This window comes from Zeugodacus cucurbitae, chromosome 5, assembly GCF_028554725.1.
Source record: "Zeugodacus cucurbitae isolate PBARC_wt_2022May chromosome 5, idZeuCucr1.2, whole genome shotgun sequence".
Taxonomy (NCBI): Eukaryota; Metazoa; Arthropoda; class Insecta; order Diptera; family Tephritidae; genus Zeugodacus; species Zeugodacus cucurbitae.
The window spans coordinates 58325021-58346906 of NC_071670.1; the positions used below are offsets into that span (position 1 = coordinate 58325021).

A 21886-nucleotide genomic window follows, 5' to 3' on the forward strand; every position below is an offset into this window, starting at 1 on the left:
TACTGAAATACTGTAGAATCGACATGGTAGGCAAGCGGTGTGGCGCGGTGAAAAATGAAGTATGCGCGCGGGTTGTCGTTCGCTCGCTCGCCTCATCGTTCATTGTATTTGCTTATATGAGCTGGCTAGCTGGTGGCTGGCTCTGACTAGCTCGCTTGCTTGCTTTGCTTGCCTGCCTGCCTGCTTTGGCCGTCATTGTGTTTAATTGAAAGCGGCGCAGGCACATACATACATATAGAAAAGAGGGTAAAATAACGATCGTATAATATCAATACACAGCAGCAACAAAGCAGATGTCGAATTGTTGTTGTTGTTCTTATACTATTATAGTTGTGTACGACAGTGTGGAGGGAAAAACGGCAGGCAGTCAGGCAGGCATAACGAAATTCGCCAGATGTATTTTATGACATTTTTTCTTTCGTTTGCCTTCCGCCAAGCTACAGCGAGATTACAATCACCCCGAAAATATTTCACTTCACTGGGCTGCCAGTCAGCCAAAAGAGTGAGTGCGCGTGCAACAGCATTACTTCACTTATATGGCCATCTCACTCGCACGCTTGCCCGTACACTAGCGGGTAGGCGATTTTTGTGTCTTCATTTTTTTTTAATAACACGAACAATGCTTGGCTGCCATCGCCTTTGCCCGCATAGCATGGCTGTAGCTCTAGTTGTTGTATGTGCTCTTGTAATGTTGTTGTTGTATGTGCTGTATATTTATTGCTGTTTTTCATGTCGTCTGACTGCCTTTTGAGTTGGAGCTGCTGTTGTTGTTGTTGTTGCGCATGTATTTTTGTGCAGGCCACAGCAGAGTTGCCGTGTTAGTTGGTTTAGTTGAAGTGTGTCCGTCGTTGAGTTTAGTCGTGTATTTTCGCTGTGCCGTCTGCCGTTTTGTGCTGGTTTTGTGTGCTCACAAAAGTGAAATTCAAACCGAAAGAAGAAAAAACTAAAAAATCAACCACTTCGTGCATTATATTTACACGGTCGGTCAGAGAGAGAGCGGGTACGCACTCACTTACTCAAAATTAACGAGTAAAAAAAAAGAATTTCAAACAACTAGAGAGCGCACGACATTGCTCCAATATGAAAAACACAATATTAACAAACCCCATGCATTGCTGCAGTATGAACGGGGGAGTGTCGTCTACTTGAAAAACAAGAGAAAAAATAAAATAAAATAAAGTGAATTATTTATATTTTCAACTGAGAGTGTGAATTAAATGTAATTGAGACTGAATTAATTAATTAAAAATAAAAAACAAAATATTTAAAATAAAGAAAAGTGTTGAACGTCTGTTAACCGCTTTCGAGTTGGAGTCTCCACTGCGTTTGCCGCGGTTCAAACTGAAATACACACGCACATACATAGTAATATGGCCTGTTTGCACAACAGCAACGTTGGTCCTTAAGCTCCCGCATACAGGTGCTTGGCCTATTTGTTGTATATACAATCAACATCATCAATAAATTACAAAAAAAAACAACAATTTTTACACAAATTGTGAAAAAAGTAATAATAAAATACAGTGTTAATTTCTGCATTTCTGTTCATTCGTACATTTGAGTTACATACACACACACACATACACACTTTTGTTGTTTCATCGCTCTTTGTTGTGTTCACTCTCCCCACACACACATACATACATACATTTGTATAATTTTCTGCTGCTTTTTTTTCGTACAATTTGTTGCTCATTCTGTGTTTGCGTGAAGTGAAGTACACATATTTATAAGTTCAGTTGTAATAAAAAAAAAGGGAAAATGAAAATCGTACAGAACTGACTATGACTATGCTGCATGCAAACTTTTAAGTTTATTTCAATTGAATTTTTTCGTTGAACGATGGATCGTCGTGGATTGAAGTTTATTTCGAAAAGGTATTACTTTATATTTTTCCAATTACATTTGTTTAAACTTTAAAGCATTAAATAGTAGTTATTTATATGTATGTTTATTTGTATTTGTTTTTTTTGTTAAATTTTACTTTCGATACACACTATGCATACTTGATTGCGGTCGTCTGGCCGTGTTTGTTTGACGTGCAAGTTGGTGATTTTGCGTTCCCAAGAGACACTGAAAAAGAGCGGGAGCGCGTATGAGCGCGCTTAGGTATGTTTTGTGTGTGTGTTGATGATTATGCAGACAGTGTTGCCAGAATTTTGGAATTTTTTTGTGCAATTAGTTGGTTTAAAAGAAGTAAAGAAATATTATTATAATACAATATAACAAACTAAAAATAATATAAAATAATAAAATTTAATTATAAATATTAAAATATAATTTTTATAACACGAATTAATTTAAAATAATATTTATAAAATAAAATTATTAAACTGAATTATGAATAATAATATGTAATTACTTATAATACAATTTAATTATTTATGCAATTTAAAAATATTAAAGATAAACAAATTTATATAAAATAAACTAAAAAAAATAATTAAATGAAATATAAAATAATTAAATTATAAATAAAATTTAATTAAAAATAAAAAATATAATTATATATTATTTATGCAGTTTGAAAAGAATAAAGATAAAATAATTTAAAAAAATTATTAAAAGTAATAAAATATAATTATTTATAATACAATTTCATTATTTAAGGAGTTTAAAAAAAAAATTAAGATAAAATAATTTATATAAAATAAACTTAAAAAAATAATTAAATGAAATATAAAATAATTAAATTATTATTAAAATTTAATTAAAAATAAACAAATATAATTATTTATAATTCAATTTCATTTGTATGCAGTTTAAAAAGAATAAAGATAAAATAATTTATATAAAATAAATTAAAAAAAATAATTAAATGAAAAATAAAGTAATTAAATTATAAATAAAATTTAATTAAAAATAAAACAATATAATTATTTATAATTCAATTTCATTATTTATGCAGTTTAAAAAGAATAAAGACAATATAATTTATATAAAATAAACTAAAAAAAATAATTAAATGAAATATAAAATAATTAAATTATAATTAAAATTTAATTAAAAATAATAAAGATAAAATAATTTATTTATCTAAAATATAATAACAAAATATTGAAATTTAATTATAAATAAAAATATATTAAATATAATTATTTATAATAAAATTTAATTATTTATGTACATTAAAAAAAAAATTAAGAAAAATATTTTTTATAAAAAATAATAAAATATTGAAATTAATTATAAAAAAAATAACATTTAATCATATAGAAATGAAAATATATTTTTATAATACAATTTTATTACTTATAAAGTAAAAAAAAAATAATTTAGCTAGGTTCAACACAGTTCAAACACTACACAATTTTTAGCTATTTATTTGTATTAAAGTTTTTAATATAACTAAAACTTTCCAATATTCCGATAAAGTTAAGCCGTAATTTGAGACACATTTATATAGACTAATAATGTTATAATATATAGCTTATATATATTACTCTTAAAAAATATAAACTTACATTCCAAGATCCCTTGTAATCTGGCAATATCGCGCTCTCCATAATTGAAGTTTATCTAACAACTCTTGTGCTGAGCGTTTTACACCCTCGTGCATAAAATATGAACTATGTTTGCTAACACTCAGCAATTTCACTGCTTTGCTTTCATGCTAATGAAAACAAATGATTTGAAAGTGAGAATTTCTGAGTCTATGTGATTCCCGAAGTTTTGAAACAAATATAGAAATTAAAAAAAAAAAAAAAAAACTCGCATAAAAGTTAAAGCTACAATAAAAAACTACATATATACTAAAATTGCGTAAAAATATAATATAACAAAGGTTTCGGCAACATATTTCTACCTTGAAAATAAAATCAACGTGTAAACATTAAGTTTTCAACCTTGGTCTTTGCCAACATCAAATATTCTTACAGGAATTTATGCGCCCTTTTCCAACTGTTTTTGCTTTTGTGTTTGTTGCTATTGTAGTTTTCTCCTTTTCTTTTTGCCATTGTAGTTTGCTTTTTGCTGCTTTGCACATCTTAAGTATGCAGCCAGGTAGAACTCGCTCTTTGGTCGCTTACTCCAACAGCAGCCGGCAGACTTTACCCACCACTTTACTCATAAAATTCATCATTATTGAGCATGATTGAAAATCTGTCATAAAATATTTTCATAATTATTTGTTGTTGTTTGTTGCTTTTAATATTGAATTCTATTCATATTTCATAGCCTCATATTCATAGTCTCAATGCGCCTATAAATAATTTGCCGTTAAGCTGATTAAGACACAGCAAGAATTATGAAATTCAAAATTGATGAGGAGAGAGAGTTTGCATTAGCTCATTTATAAGGTTTCATTTTAACAGGAAAATTGTTTTTTGTCATTAAAAAATATTGATTTTGGGACAAAATTTGGGAAAAATTAATATTTTTTAATTAAGAAGAGGGTTCAGCCAACTTAGAAACCAATAATAAGTACCTTTATCATATATTGGTATTTTAAGAAAGAAATTAAAGAAAATTTTTTGTTTTCTTAATTAAGAAGAGAGGTCAGAGATCTTAAGAACCTTTTATAAATATCTGTACCGTATATTTGGATGCCCGTTAAGTAAGGTTGTATTTGAGAAACTTTGTGATAATATCTAAAAAGTTAAAATCTCTGCTCTCTCTTTATAAAAAAAATTAAAACTTAAAAATATTTCAATTTATCAAAAACCTTTTAGAAAAATATCTTTAAAAATATCACAATTATAAGCTTAATTGGAATATATATATTCGTAATATCTTATATAGACATCATCTATACTGCTTCTTTCAAAAATATATAGAAATAAAATTTTATACATTTTTATATAAAAATCTCCTAAAAATTTCCAATTTGACGTGATGAAATTTTAAATCGAATATGAAATATTTTTTTTCCCCAATTTTACGTATGTTTTCAATGTCTTCAATCTAAGGCCCGCTTTAGAATCGCTCAACTTGCTCTGCTTACTTGACTACTCTTTTCAACCACAGTTGTGTCTACTCGAATTGCACATTTATCAAAAAACCAGTTTCTCGGTTGCGTAGCACTTATTGTTGTTGCTTTTGTTGGCTACTTCTGGTGCTGGCCTGTGTTGGCCAGCGACAGACAGACACTACCGTTGTTGTGCTGTGTGAGGGAGCAAAGTTTTGCAAAATGCACCATGAACTGTCTGTCTGCCAGCCATGAGATGGGTTTCATATTGGATACGGACGTTTGGTACGTCCGAGATGTGTGTAGCAGTTGTCGTTGTCGTTGTTGTCATCATCATCGTCGACTTCTTCTTAGCTGTAGCTCTAGCTGTCTGGCAATGGCGGTGTGCCATCACATATATTCATTGCAAAGGAAGTAAGGGTACTTGGAAATTAAAGTAGTAACAAAAAAAAACAACAAACAAACACAGACTGATATTGTTGAAAATATCGAATTACTCTAGCGGGAGTTGAGAAAGCGGGAAACGAAATGATTTCAGTTGGTGGTAGTGGTGGTGGTAAGCAGCATGTCCCACGGGGTTACCAAGCACCACTACCGACGACACGGTGCTTATACGCGTATAGAATGTGTAAAATCTGAAATTTGTTGCTACTGTTGCCGTAGATTATGTTAGGCAGGGATAAATTAAGGCAATAATAAGTAGCTACTTTCCCCAGCACCATAAATTACCATTACAATTTCGTGATGAGTTTCTAATGCCCGCTTGAGGGTACATTTAGACACTCTACACACTACAAACCACCACCGCCAGCTTGAACATACAAAAATTCCTCGCAAAATCATGCACTTTCCACCGATTTTAGACGCTCTCGAAAAATATTATTTTGCTTGCGCTCTTGAAATTTTACTTTACGTTGGCGTCTGGCAACCCTCGTAGCGATTTTAGCACTTCTTTTTCATCGCCACGATTTCTCTCCGCATTCGCTTTTAACATGCTTGTTGTGTTTCACATTCGCCGCAATTGTGAGTGCTTCAGCTTGCTATGCTCCTCTAACTAGCGGCCATTAAATGGCAGCCGCCGCCATCTCTTTTCGTTACACGTCGCTAGTATGGCGGACCGGTTTTTGCATGCTATTGTTGTTGTTGCTGTTTTTTTATTGCTTGCTTGCTTGTTTGTTTGTTGTAAATGTTTCTGACAGGCCGTTCGGGGTACACCATATTTGACAACTGCGCGCAAAAGGTAACGAATAATCGATAAATTGTTGTTGTTGTTGTTGTTGTTTTTATTGCTACATTAGCTAACGACACGGGCAGGCGAGTGCGAAAGCTAATGTTTGTATGTTTGTGCTCGCTTCGACGGCTGCGCCTTTATTTTTTCATTTCCACATACCGTTCACCAACCACCATAGCAGTGGCAACAACAACAACACGCGTGTGTATGTTGACGCAAGGGCGAGTTTCACTTAACTGCTGCGACGAGTTGAGTTTCATTTCGTTGCTGTTGGCTTCTCTTTCTACCCGTCGCACTGGTTAATTGCAAGCAATGGCATGGCAAAAGCGTAGCGCAGAGCAGCCGTGGCACAAGCGAAAGCAACGCCACCACCAAAGCCACTTTATCAGCTGCCACCGTTGCTGCCTCTGCAGCGTCCTCAACCATTTGTATGGTTTTTTTATTTAATTTTTTTTTGTATGGTTTGCTGCTGTAGGCCTACATACAGACATACATACATACATAGAGACGCTGCCATCCGTCTCTTCCACCTCCAGCCGTTTGCTGCGTTTGCCCATTAAAATCATCAAAAGAATGGACGCCATAAATTTGTACGGTGAAAAAAAAGGAGAGTCGAAGAAATTCAACCCGTCAGAATTACATACATACAATAGCAACAACAACAACAATAAAAAGAAGAACAACAGCAGCAAAGTGGTTGTATTGCATTTATGCGTGCTCTGTTGGCGTGGAGAGCGTGTTTAGCTATATGAATACATATATGTATATGTGTGTTTGTATGTATGTTTGCTCGCTTATGTTGTTGGCGTTTGTGCATAAAGCGGCGCAAAACATTGAGGCGGCTCAGCACTCGATTAATTTTCCCATTCCTGCATGTGAATTGCAAAGCGTCTGCCTTTTTTGTTACACATTTTTTGTGATTGTTGTTGTTGTTTTCTTTTTTTTTCTATATTAAAAAGCAGCAATACTTGCACGTTGTTTGTTTTTGTTATTGCTTTTTGCTCGCTTATTACTTTTAATGCTGTCTCACCGAGACTTGGTGCTTGTTGTTGTTGCAGTGCACGTACCGCGCAACATTGTTTGCAGTTCCTTTTGCTGTAGTTGTTGTTGTTGTTTTTGTCGTTGCATTGCACGATCAGCCAACAACGCATCAGCAAACATACGAGCCGTTCGCTTGCATTCGCTCCGTGCCTGGCGACAACTGTTTTGCAAGCAATATGCAACAACAACAAAACAAACACACATAAGTACATGTATGTATATATTAAATAAGCAAATATATATGTATGTATGTATGTGTGCCTAAGTGCATCGTTGGCCAACATTGAACAACGGACAGGCACGCAATTGTCGGCCTCAAAGTTAATGTGGTCTGTCGATGAGTTTCAGTTTTACTTCTAAAGACTCACTCATTCTCGTTGTTTTTGTTGTTTACTGTTTCTTTGTTGTTGCTTTTGTCCCTTTTTGCTTGACGCGCGTTAATGATGATGTTGCTGATATTTCATTTTAAACAGCAAATGTTCAAGAATTAATAGCATTGTGCAACGCGAAGCAAGCCAACAATAACAACAACAACACCAACAATTATAGGCGGTAGGATAAGATCTTAGCGGTAGAGAATGGTTGAAAAAAATTAATGCCTCAAGACAAACGTTGACAGTGTTCTCTGTTGTTTGTTGTTGTTGCCACTTTAATGATTAGACACTGCAGGCGAGCGCATTCATATGCTTAGCACTCGCTAAAGTAACTAGAAAAAAATAATTTACTTTTACACTACACAATCATCGGCTTTGCATTTGCCATTGCACATGTAGATATGTATCAATGTGTGTTTGTTTGTATGTTTGTATTGCATGTTCGCAGTAAATCGCCGAAACCTGTGTGTTTAGTGCATGCATAGGTACATTTTATTTTTATGTCTGCTCTTATGCTGCTCAAGTATGAAATGGTTCTTAGTTTATGGCTGCAACCCAGTGAACCAAATTGTTGATACTTCTACATTGATTACAATCAGCTGGGTATTGGACCAAATACAAATTTACGGGAGTTTGAGTCATATGTAAAAAATGTGTGTTCTTCGATTTTTGAAATTAGCCCTCAATATCAAAATTTCTAAATTTGAAATTCGAAAAAGGGATTAATAAAAAATAATTATTAGATTAGATAATAATGGTGCAAAATTTATCGAAACTAGATTTTTCAGTTAATAATGCTAAAATAATGTTTTTATAGTTAAAAGTAAAACGTAAAGTTAGAAAAGCGCACTGGAAGACGTAAATTTTGTAAAAATTTACTATATAGAACTGTACAATTCGAAATAATGAACTTTTATGATGAAAAGAGAGAAATATGAGCAAAATCACCGACTTAAAACTGTTTTCGTATAAAAAATAGTTTCTTTAAAATATGAAGGAAACAAATTTGATAGTGATAAAATGACCAAGGTCAAAGGTCACATTGTCTTTTGCGCATAAAAAGTTAAAGAATATATTTTTAGCAACAAAATAAAGAAATATCAAAGTTCCGTAAGTAGTATATCTTTTTATATCAAATTTGGCAACCACCAACAGCTGATAATTGACATATTGCATTAAAACAGTTGAAGCCTTTGGAATCAAAATGTTTGTAATTCATTTTGAAATACAGAGAACGGGTATCTCCGGACATATTTCATGCACCAAATTAATTTTTAGAACAAAGATCGCTCGATGGTGAGTGTCCGTCCAAGAGAGATTTCACAATAATTCTTATTTATTTTGAAAAATTATGATATTTTTATAAACAACGACTGAAATTTACTTTTTTTGAATGATGATTTGTTAATTTGTTGAGCTTTTATGGCTGAAATTTATACTTTTAGCAACGAAAGTGAAATCAGAAATAGTATTTCAAAGATAATTTTTTGTGATTTTGAAAAATCTTGCCCAATCTAACATTTTTTATTTTGCCAAAATACTCAGCATAAATTATTTAAATTAAAAGTCCAATAAAAAAATATAAAAAAAATTATTGAAAAAAAAAAAATAAAAAAAATTGATAACCCCAACTTTTGGTTCACTGGGTTCACTGTATGTGCGCCGCTCTTTCTTGCCTTTACACTTAAACCATTCTTGCTTTACGCATTCATGTGTGCTGTGCTCTTGGTTACGCTACCTTTTTTTCAGTAAAGGTGCACGCGTGTGTGTGTCTCGACTTTTTGCCAAGTTGGTGACAGCCTCTGCACCCTCTTGCAGCCGCGTCACATTTTTCGCACACAACCAACAACCAACAATACTGCTATGTTTAAGCGCATACATAAGTATGGTGGCAGTTGAAAGGGTTCCCGTCGCCGCGGCTTAGCCGTACTACTGCCAAACTTCGTCTGCGTTTGTCATCTGCAAAGGCTGTTCTTGAGTTGCGTGTCTTCTGCTTGTTTCATATTTTCATTTTACTTTTTTTGCAACAAAAACGTGAAGGTTACACGGTTATAGGCGGTTTGGGCACCGTCAAACCGGGGGTTGCTGCGGCATACGGCCGCTGGTGGTCATATTGCGCCGGAGTACTCCGTACTTCACACACACATAAGTATGTACATACATACAAATATGAGTAGAAATGCATAGATGGGCGTCATACGCATGCATGAAGTCCATGACAAAAGGTGGTGATTTTCTTCCGGATGCTGCCAGCCATCCAGTCATCCATCCATCCATTGTACAATAACACATTTGCACTACATACACAGTGGTGGCCGTGGTGCTGCTGTTGTTGTTGTTGTTGTTGTTGCGACTGATGATCGGTCTCATATTTTTTTTTTGTTTTTGATATTTTAGTTTTGTTACTCTATCCCTGTCGAGGTTTATTTTTTCACAAATGTCACACTAAGCAATTTCACTCACTCTCATTGTTGTTGTAGCTGTGTTACCCATCACCTAGCTGCTGTCGTTGCTGAGGTATGTATGTTTGCTGATTGATTGCTTTAAGAATAGCTTCAAACCGAATGCAAATGATTTGTGAAGGGCAACCATGACTGTGCTATTCTTAATGCAGCAACAACAACAATAGCTATAGTGTGCTGGCAAATTTTAATGTTATCCTAGTATAACAACAACTACGAGACACAAGCACCATAGCGACCATCTTACTATTGGCCCTGTGCGAAAAGTCTTTGTTGTATATTGACTGATGCGTTTTGAATTTGTTTGGGACCATAACTGTAAGAAGGTGTTTTCTGTTTTTTTTTTTTTTGTTAGCTTTATGCTGTCTTTGGTTTTCATTGATACAATTTTGATAACAAATAAGAATTATAGGCCATTTTATAAATATAGTGTATTATTTTAGGTGTCGAAAGAAAAACATATAAAAAGATAAATGCAAAAAGACAAAATTCTAATGGGTCCCCCACTGTCTCATCCTTTGTTGTTGCCTCATTTTCATTTTTTTTAGTATACGGTATTACGGTAAGCTTTATATGCGATAATAACCAAATTTATAATGGCTTGCAATATCTCCACAGTATCATTTCTTTCCAATCTATTCAATTTTTTCTTTCTTTTTTCCTTTGCAATTTTTCCAACAGGGCACTTACTGCTACCACTACTTCTACTTCTTGCACACATGCATATGTATTTTCCTTTTCTGCGCTTTTGTTTTCCTTTATTTTTAGGCGACCATTTCTTTTGTATTTCACGCTTTGTCTTCTTTCCCCGCTTGCAAATTTGTTTGCCATTGCGAATCCCTACGAAATGCAATAAGGAACACAGCAGGCAGGTGACCTGCGGGTCAATGGCGTAAGGAATTCGGCAATACGCACGCAAATACATACAAACACACACACACACAGCCAGCCATAAGCCGCCAAGCATCCCTGCAGACTTTAGCACTTTCGCAATTTTCATGTTGCTTTTCTTTGTAAGATCTCTTTTGTTTATATTTCGCAAATGTAGTTGTTGTTTTTGGTTTTTCAGTTTCATGCAGTTGACAAATGTTGCGATTTCATGCTTTACATTTGGAAAATGCTAATCCGTGAGCCTATAATGATTTCCCAAAAATTGCTTTCTTAAATTTCTTTCTCCAATCTACAATGGTGCGATTGTTTAGGTATGCCAATGGTTTTAGTTTTAGGTGTTCTACATTTGGTTTTATGTATAACTTTGGATATTTTTTTGTCATATTCTGCGAAACTGTTAAATTAGTCGGTTTTTTCTTGATGCGGATGCTCATCTTTGATCAAATTTAATATAAATTGATCTAATAATATAGTGAGACTTGGAGGAACGCTTTTTCTTGAATTAAAAATTATCTAGAGGATCTGGAATTTAATAAACACATTTGCTTTTATCAGCTTTGATATCATATCTTCTCTGAAGCGATGTCGTGTTTCTCGAAATTAGCCGGCTCAAACAATTTTTGTTAGGTTTAAACGCTTCGTCGGAACTCCAGGGTCTCTTGATACATATTTAGAGTTTTTTAGCATCTAAAGATCGTTGTTTCAATGTTTGAAGTGGGATCGCCAAGACATCTTGCAACTTAACCTAACTTAATTTTTTCACTCTTTGTTTTAATTTTTGATATATCTAAAGTTTCTCAATTCTTACGTGTTGTCCAATAATGCCTTCTTTTCAAACATACTTTCCTGAGACGTAATACCTAAACGATTTTATAGTACAATTATTGAAAATATGGGCTTTAGCAAGCTAGAAACCATATTCATTCTAAAAAAATAGCTCAAAGCTTTTGATTATTGAATAATATTACATTAAAGAATGTTTTCTTCTGTTCTTCTTGATTATAAAAATATTGTTAGTCTGAGTCTAAAAACTATATGCTCATGTCGTATTGTCGTTGATTCAAAAAGTCTAAGCAAGCTTAGGTAAAAATAGAAAATGTCTCAATAATTACATAGTCTTATAACCTCCATCACTAGAAAATAATTTCATTGAAGTAGAATTCTTATGACTTGAAGTTTAGATGCGTCCAGTCAGTTACTTTTGTACAAAGAACTGTTTCAGTTATCCGGGAATTCTTTTTTGTTGACCTTTGCCGCTGAACTTAGATGACGTGAGTGGATCGGTGTTAGTTGTGAGCGAATATAGGCCTTTCGTATATCGTATATAGACCTTTTGAAGATCTAGTTCTTCTGAGGAATCAGAAAAGACGACGAAGGAAGGTTCAATCCAAGTGTCTTAATATTATTCAATTGCCTCAGATTTTTTTTTTTTTATTTTTAATAAACTTCTTTTAATTTAAGAGAGAATAAGAAGAAGTTTAAAGAAGACCGAAAAATAGCGATTATGTTTTTGCCGCTCGCTTCCCAAAATGGGTTTATAGTTCTCTATTGCTTCGTTTGTGTTCTACAGTCGTGATAATATCGCATTTATTTTAAGAAAATATGTATAAAACTCAGTCAGTGTGTTAAAGCAATGCAAGATCTCAAAGTTTGTTAAATTTTGGAATTATTACACTTTTTCTTTTTTGTTTTTCTTTCCGCCACTCTTTGAATACTGGGTAACATTGCCGTTGTATCCAAAAAAATTAATGAAAATTTAGAAAATTTTAACAAAAAATCGTATTTATTTCTAAGCTTCCCAGAACCACATTAAGTTTGAAGACACCCTCTACAGTTTAGAAAAAAAAACATAATCCTAGGCACGCATCAAACTTAATTTCGAAAAAATTTCAATATTTTTTTTGGAAATAAAAACTAAAAACTATCACTTAGAAATCACGTTTCTCTTCAATTTTAAGCGATAAGCAAAGCAAAAAAAGTAAAAATTCCCATTAAATTTTCCAATTTTATTTTATTTTAACAAAAAATTCATGAACTCTGTTTAAAAAAAATGTAAATAAACCATAGTTGCATTTTATTCCAAAAGGTGTCTCAATCCATTTTACCCTTTTCCTTTTCGTCAACTCGCATCACTCTTTTTCACACATTTTTGTCCTTTTTTCCGCGCACACTTTTGCCTAATTCTCCTTACTTTTATGCATCAATTCCTTCCGGTTCCCATTTTTACACGCTGCAAGCAGAAACAGAAAAAAAAGAATATTCAAATAATAATAATATTAATGAAGTTTGTCGAGCGCAAAACAGAAAAAAAAGAGTTCCAACCCTCGATGGGACTGCACTATTCCCCTATATCCCATTAACGAACGTGTTGTGCCAAAAACACAAAAAACAAAAACCAACCCTTGCGCCACACAGAGCAAAGCTTCAGAAAAAAACTAAAATAATAATAATATGGAACTAAAACATCTTTCTCCTGCGCCGGCCTGCCGTTGGCTGTATTCACTTGAGTTGTTGCGCCGATCAAATTAGTGGCATGCAACAAACTGTTTCTGTTCGAAAACACCGAGCCAAGTTGTAATGGGACATGCGCACGAAGGGCAAACGCGTGAGATTGAAGATTGTATGAAAAGGGAAAATAGAAAGAAAAATTGGCGGAAAAAGGTGCCATGAAAAAATATATTCATAATAAATATGATAGTGTGTGAGCTCGTGGTAATTTGTTTTTAATTGAATACGAATTTTTAGTAGGAAATCGAATTAGTATTTCGACTTCAGAAATTTTGTAATTTAAAAAAAAAAAAATAAAATAAAATTATATAAAATGTAATTAGTAGTTGTTTTTGGTTTGAAGAATTTCAATTACAACATTTTTTCAATGTTGTTCTCTAGATCTTAAAATTAGGTTTCAAGTATGTATAGACCTTTTCAAGATCTAGTTTTTCTGAGGAATCAGAAAAGCCAACTTAGGAAGGTGTTTCGAAATTTTTAATAGTATTTACATCACTCAGTTTTTGTAATTTTTTGAGAACTTTTTTCGGAGGTGGCTTGAAATATTATAATATGATTGAAGTCATATATTTTTTAATAAACCTCAATTTAGAAAAATAGCGAATATTTTATGCCGCTCGCTACCAAAAAATGATCTTATAGTTCTCTGTTGCTTCGTTTGTGGTCTTTAGATGATTTTTGGATAAGAACAAAGTATGATCATGATTTTTCATTATTTTGTGAAAATATATGTATGTATATAGAGTGTGTTAAGAAAGAAGCAAGAGTCCTAAGTATTTAGGGTTTTGGAATTATTCTACTTTTTATTTTTTGTTTTCGAAATAAAATTATTTTTTAAATATTTTTTTTTTTTATAATTTTTTTATTTCAATTTTATTTTCATTACTTTTTATTTAATTTTTTTTTAAATTATTATTATTATTTTTTTAGTTTTTTTTTTAATCTTCAACATCAGTAAGACAATTTACAACAATACAACAACAACAACAATAATGTTACATTTATTTAACATGCTTCGTTCTTATCCTTAACCCAATTGGCGCAGCTGCCTGGGCACTGCATGTAAATTTATGTAATTACCTATATGCATGCATAAATTACTTTAATTAATGGGGTTTATTGTTATAGGTTATGTACGCATATGTAAATATATACGCATAAATAGCTGTATATCAGGTTGCAAGCTATCTGCAGTATCTTCATGGTACTATTATATGTTGACTCCATTTTAAATACATAATTTATGCCGCATCTCAAGCAGAATTAAAGTTGAACTTTTCTTACTCGAATCAGCATAATCCAAAAAAAAAAAAAAAAAACGTTTGTTAGAGAGGTTTCGAGTTATGGAAAGCAATTTGTATGAAATTTGAGTTCTATTCCCAATTCAAGAGTTCGAGTTATGGAGAACTTCGAGTTATAGAAGTTCAACTGTATTTTATATTAATTTGAGGAATAAGTACTCATTTTATGTTTATTATTCCATATTTTTGGTCTTCATTGTTTCTACTTTTAATGTGTGAGGATGACGTAGTGTCATAGCGACCCCATAATTATTCAATTATTTTTTGTTGATTTTACATATTTTAAAGAAGATTTCAATGAAATGAATTTAATTTCGTAGTTTCTCCGGATTTTTATTACTTTAACAGTTAGAAAATTTCGAATTTTTATTTTTTGAAAGATGAATACGCCTCAGAGGCCCGATGACATCAACCACTTTATTGCTTTTTCTATTTTAGTTTTTTTTTATTTTGGTTTATTACTACAATTAAATAAAAAATAAGTAAAATAAAATAAAATTAAAAAAAAAAATATTTTTGAATTCAATATTTTTTATGACCCATATTGTTAATGTTTCCAATGTGAATTATGTTTTCCTCATATTGTTATTATGGTTTATGTTATCAATAATATTATTTTTATTATTATTATTATTAATCTTAATATTATGATTATTATTTGATTAAAATCCATCCATCAATTCTGGGCTTATTAATAACATTTGTCCTACATTTGTTAATTAAAATAATTTATTTTATATTTTTGATCCATTTTATATTTTTTTTCGTCCAACATTTTTAATTAATTACTACATTCTCTCTTCTCCTCTTTCGTCACTTTTAGAACGGATATTGAAAGCGACGTCACACATCCAACGCCTACCAACGTCTACTTACCTACACAACCTTTGAAGGATAACTCGAATATTAGGATTATTAGAGTCAATTCTGAGTATACGCAGTCAGTGGATAGCACAACAGCTGCATTAAAACAACAGCAACAACAACAACAACAGCATAATCAACAAGCGAACACCAACACAACAACTACCACTAACAATAGTGTTCATACACACATAAGCAACAACAATAGTAACGTAAATTCTCACAAAAACAACGAACGCCCACTAAAGTGTCTCGAAACACTCGCACAAAAGGCGGGCATTACATTTGACGAGAAATACGATTTTGCCAGTCCACCATATCCGGAGACGCATATAAGTAGCGCTAGCCAACACAATCACAACAACAACAGTAACAGCAACAGTCATAATAGCCACACTACAAGCTACAAGCTCACTTTAGGTAACAGTGGTGGTGGCGTTTCATCTTCAACATCATCATCAGCTGCAACAGCAACAACATCCACATCGATTTCCTCGTCTGCATCGTCATCGACGTTTGTCAGCTCCTCGACAACGGCCGCTGTAAACAATTCAGCGCCGCAAAACCACGTGACAACGCATAAAAACTTCACGCTGGAGAAATCACAGAGTCCAGCCCAACAGGTGGCGCCCTCATCGGTGCCACTGCAAATCTCACCGGAACAATTGCAGCAGTTGCAACAATTGCAACTGCAACATGGCTCACCATTCGCCACCATACAGGTGAAACAGGAATTTCCCACACACACTGCCACCACACATCAGCTGAGCGCCGGCGCTGCTGGCGAACTAAAGCATGCCGGCCTGCTGGATCCCACGCAAGCCAATCAATTGCAACAAATGCAAATGCAGTTGGCCGATCCGACGGCCGGTGCACCGGGCAGTCCAGCTAATCAGCAAACACCGAGTAGCGCTGCGGCCGCCGTCGCCGCAATGCAACAACAACACTCGACTACCATAAGCACCATGTCGCCGATGCAGCTGACCGGTCAGGTTTTGGGCGATTGGGGGCAGGGGCGCACCGTGCAGTTGATGCCGCAGCAGACGGCGCTCAATTCGGGTTTCATCTATCCGCAGCTGGTCTCCGGCAATCTGATACACTCCAATTTGGGTCAGCAGCCGATACAGGTGTGTAGCTTGTGCATTGAATTATTTGCTGCGTTTATTTGATTTTTCTAATATTTTCTACTATTATTTTTGTAGGTTATTGCCAGCAAGCCGTTTCAAGGTGGCACTCCGCAAATGATTACCACCACCACACAGAATGCCAAGCAGATGATTGGCGGCAATGCCGGGTTCCCCAACACCTATGCCATCCCGTCCAGTCAATCGCCGCAGGCGCTACTCTTCACGCCGGTGCTGGCACAATCGCCGCAACAACAACAGAACCTATTCAATTCCATGGTCGCCTCCGCGGCTAATGCACAACAACAGCAACAACAACAGCAGCAGCAACAGCAAGCGCAGAACGCCAAGGCCACAAACGATGCGCAGAAGAGTCTGCAGCAGAAGGTGGTGCAGAAGGTGACAACCACCACGAATACGGTGCAATCGGCTACCGGCACTGCAGGTGGCGTGGCACAGCAGCAACAGCAACAGTCGACCCAACAGTGTGTGCAGGTGTCACAAGCGACCATGCCCACGCAGATAATTAGCCCATTGCAGGGCGCTACCGGCACGCAGCAAATGCAAATCGGACCTTGGGTGCCGTTCTGGCAGAATCCGATTATAATACGCGGCACACAGCCGGACGGCACGCAGAGCATGTTCATCCAGCAGCCGGCGGCGCATCAGACCATACAGGCGCAGCAGCAGAATCGTAAGTGAAGACAAATTTTTAGATTTCCCCTTCAGAATTACATTCTAACAATTTTTTTTGCTCAGCGATCACCTTGCAGTGCAACCTCGCACAGACCGCCGCCAAGCCGCGCCAACAAATCGAAGCACTCGCGCCCAAGCAACAGCAAACCCATCAGCAACAAACCCAGCAGCAACAACAACAAACAGCACAGGCCGTCGTCGCTGCACAGCTGCAGCAGCAAGCCATCACCGCTAGCCAATTGCAACAGCAAGTGGCACAACGTGTGCCGCAAATACTGCCACAAAATGGCGCACAAATACGTCCGGCCAGTTCGGTGTCGACACAGACAGCGCAGAATCAGAGTTTGCTGAAGAAGATGCGCACCAAGCAGCAGCCTGTGCGGCCGGCTCTGCCAACGATGAAGACTGAAAACGGGCAGCCGCAGCAGGTGAAGGCGCAAACCGTGGCCACAGCAGCGGGACTGCAGCAACAGGGCGCCACCATGCATCAGGTGGTGACGCCGGCGGGCAAGATGGTTGTGATGAGCACTGGACCGTCGATAACTATACAAAATGGGCAGGCTATACAACAGACCACCACGACTGGGCATGTGGATAAGCAGCAGCAGCAGCAGCAACAACAGCAGATACAAATACAACAAATACAGAAGCAGCAGCAGCAACAAGTGTTGCTACAACAACATTTATTACAGCAACAATTCGCCTCCGCCATACAAATGCAACAGCAGCAGCAGCAGCAACAACAGCAATTGCAACAACAACAGCAGCCACAACCAATACAATTGCAAGTGACACCGCAAACATTCATCACACAACAACAGCAACAACTGCAAACTCAGCTGTTGCAACAGCAATTGGTGCAACAACAACAGCAGCAGCAACAGCAACAGCAGCAACAACAACAACAGCAGCAGCAACAACAACAACAACAGCAGCAGCAGCGTGAACAGCAACAACAGCAACAACAAAATATAATACATCAAATTGTTGTACAACAACAACAACAGCCACAACAAACGCAGGCACAAGCGCAACAACAACAGCAACAAACGCACCTTTCAACGCAAATCGCCGGCGTACCATTCTCGGTATCATCCTCAACACCATCGAGCATAGCTTCGTCAGCTGCCGCCGCATTGCAACAACACGCTGTCTATCAATCGAAGGCCTCGACACTGCCGACCACTTCGGTGGTGACCATCACAAATCAGGCTGGTCCGCTGGTGACCAGCACCATTGGCATTAATCAGACTGCACAGTTGCAGCAGCAGCAGCAACAGCAACAACAACAACAGCAACAGCAAAGTCTATTAGCAGCTTCTCTGGCTGCTTCGCAACAACAACAGGCGCAACAACATGCTCAACAGCAAGCGCAACAGCAGGCACAGCAACAACATCAACAGCAGCAGCAAGCACAGCAACAGCAACAGCATCAACAACAACAAGCACAAGCGCTAGCACAACAACAAGCGCAGCAGCAGCAACAGCAACAACAACAGCAGCAAAATCAAATGGCGCCACCAGCCACTCAACCGCTGCCGCAGCCCAGTATTGTCTCCACACCCACGCAAAGCCCACTGCTCGGTCTCACTTCAATGATGAACGCATCCATGGGTGGCATACAGTCTTCACCGGTCACCTCCACAGGAACAGCAGCGGCCACAATGGCATCGCCCATAAATAGCGGTGCTGGCGGTGGTGTAACCTCGCTACCCGGTACACCCCTGAAAGCGCTGTCGAACGATCAACAGCAGCAACAACTGCAGCAACAACAACAACAACTACAACAGCAATATAAAAACGCTTTAGCCGCACAGACGCAAGCACATATAACCATGGTGGGCAGCATTGCCTCCGAAGCGAATCGCACAATACAAGTCTCATCGGCCAACGCAGCGGCAAATAATAATCAAATGTTGCAAATGAATAATGCCAATGCAACGAATGCGGCTGCAACGGCGGCGGCCGAAATGAAAGAGGCTGCAGCTAAAACAGCAATGGAGGCGCCGAAAGCAGTGCCACCGCAACAACAAGCGGTTGAGCCAACATCTGCGAGCTCCACCACCACCACCACAACAACGCAACAACAAGCACAAGCTAATAACGCATCTAGTGGCGGTAATGCTTCGGCGACATCTGCCAATCAGTCGGGTGCAGAAGCGGCTAAAGCTGCAAATGCTATGGACACTACGCCGGCGCCAACGACGCCCAGTACACCCACCACTACAGCCGCATCGCCGACGAAAAATGTAGCGAATGTGACGTCGCTTACGCAGTCCACTACAACATCGCCGACCAAAGGTGAGTAACGGTGGTTTTATATGAACCACTTCTGTAGTTTCTTAGCTTTTCTATAAAAATAATTTTGTTAATAATTTACACTCCACAGGCGCTTCTGGCAATCGCGCGCATGACAACGCCAAAACCAACAACACTGAGGCGGAAAAATCTGCCGCCGCCGCTGCCGCAACTTCTACAAATGACGAGGGCAATACTCAACCCGTTAAAGCCAACAATGCAATCTCTATGCCGAAGAACATGTCCAGCATGACAAACATTAAAGTGGAAAAGGATTTGCCTAAAGCCATGATCAAACCCAACGTACTGACACATGTCATCGAAGGCTTGTTGATAAAGGAAGCCGACGAACCGTTCCCCGTGACACGACAGCGTTACACAGACAAGGATACCGAAGACGAGCCACCCAGTGAGTATAGTTTCAAACAAAGCTTTCTGCTTGCTGAACATAACCTCTACTACATAATACTAACCTCAAAATCTCTTCTTTCACTTTTGCAGAGAAAAAGATCTCTTTGGATGAAGAGGCGCACAACGCGATCAATCAAACTAATGGTGCTCATACACTACCACCCGACATGGTTGCTTGCGAGCAATGCGGCAAACCGGAGCATAAGACGAAATTGAAGAAGAAACGTTTCTGCTCGTTGACCTGCGCACGCCAATCGAAAGCATCAATGCATGAACAACCCGCGGAGGCGCCAACGCAGAGCAACAACAGCGCCTCGGCAGCTGCCAATCAGCATAACAACTCCGAAGCAATGTTGTCCAACAATAAGAACACCATCGAGATCTCCAGTATTACCAGCAACACAAATGAAGCGCCTGCGCCGGAGAAAATGCAAACTGAGCCCATACCATCGGCGCCGGTCACCGGCTACAGCAATACTGCTGCCGCCAACAATGCCGCCAAACATGAAAATGCCGCGCACGTTGCCGCGGCCGAAGCGCAACACGCGGCGAATGTTGCTGCAGCCGCCAATGCGGTTGCTGTTGCAACAGCTGCTGCTGCCACTGCGGCCAACACTGCTGCTAACGCTGCGGCTGCGCAAGCGGAACGTCCCTCCATGGCCGATTGGACGGTGGCTGAGGTGTGCGAATTCATACGTCACCTGCCCGGCTGCACGGATTACGTCGATGACTTCGAACAGCAGGAGATTGACGGTCAGGCGTTGATGTTGCTCAAGGAGAATCATTTGGTGAATGCGATGGGCATGAAATTGGGACCGGCGCTCAAGATCGTCGCCAAGGTGGAGTCGATGAAGGAGCAGGCGCCAGCGCCGAATGCCGATAAAGAGATGCAGCAGTAGAAACGGCGTGTGAAGTTTGTAAATAAATTATTTGAGGCGTTAATTTAATGCGAAGTATAGAAGTTTAAGGCGGTGGTAACTCTATTCGTTAAGTAGGCTTTGTACATAAAGTTTAGCTGAAACTGAAAAAAAAACAAAAAAAATGTGGATAACTGTGCGTAAAGGCACGCAATTCTTTTAAATCACTTGTTTTTCTTTTTCTCGAGAACTTGAAATATTTTGTTGAATCATATTTTATTATACGAAATGACTGTGCTAATTAACTTGGACACTTCTGTTTTTTAATTATTACATAATTCTACTTTATTTTTGTTTAACTTCCTTCTTAATTGCGTAATTAGTAAATTTATGGTTTAAGTTCTGCATAATAATATTATTATATAAGTAATGTATATGAGTTTTGCATGCGTTGCAGACGCCCATAAACAGCTGGAGTTATGGATATTTCAAAACTCAAAAACCTACAGATGTAAACTCAAAGAGTATTTTTATTTTTATTTTTATCACCTATTGCTATTACATATTCACGACTATGTAGGACGTATAAATGTTAGTTTGTAAGCGTGTACATTTAATTGATTACTAATATATAATATTGCTACTCAAGCATATTCGAAATAAATAAAATGGCATTAATTGCGAATAAGTTCATGTGAAAATTTCATAAAAGAATTCAAAAAGCGTATTAATTAAAGTTAGAGTCCTGGATTCGTTACCGAGCGGTCGTCTTTAAGAGGCTATACCAATGTGACATTTAAAAAAAAACGATTTTTTTTTATTTTTTGCTTATTCGATGGTTTATCCTTTGAAAGCGGTAAGATCGTATCTTGAATAGTTTTTGAATGACAGTGTTCTAAAGAAAGCTCGCTGGTATAAGCAG

General features: G+C 36.9%; 1 protein-coding gene across 1 annotated transcript; it reads left to right on the top strand.

Annotated features, from left to right (window-relative positions):
* Positions 1-816: 816 nt before the first annotated feature.
* On the top strand, positions 817-21678 carry LOC105210000 (polyhomeotic-proximal chromatin protein). Its single transcript, XM_029038845.2, has 6 exons — positions 817-1877; positions 15538-16705; positions 16781-17396; positions 17462-19699; positions 19788-20105; positions 20198-21678. Exons 1-6 carry the CDS (start codon positions 1843-1845, stop codon positions 21004-21006), a joined length of 5184 nt encoding a protein of 1727 aa, XP_028894678.2. The 5' UTR covers positions 817-1842; the 3' UTR covers positions 21007-21678.
* Positions 21679-21886: the final 208 nt, after the last annotated feature.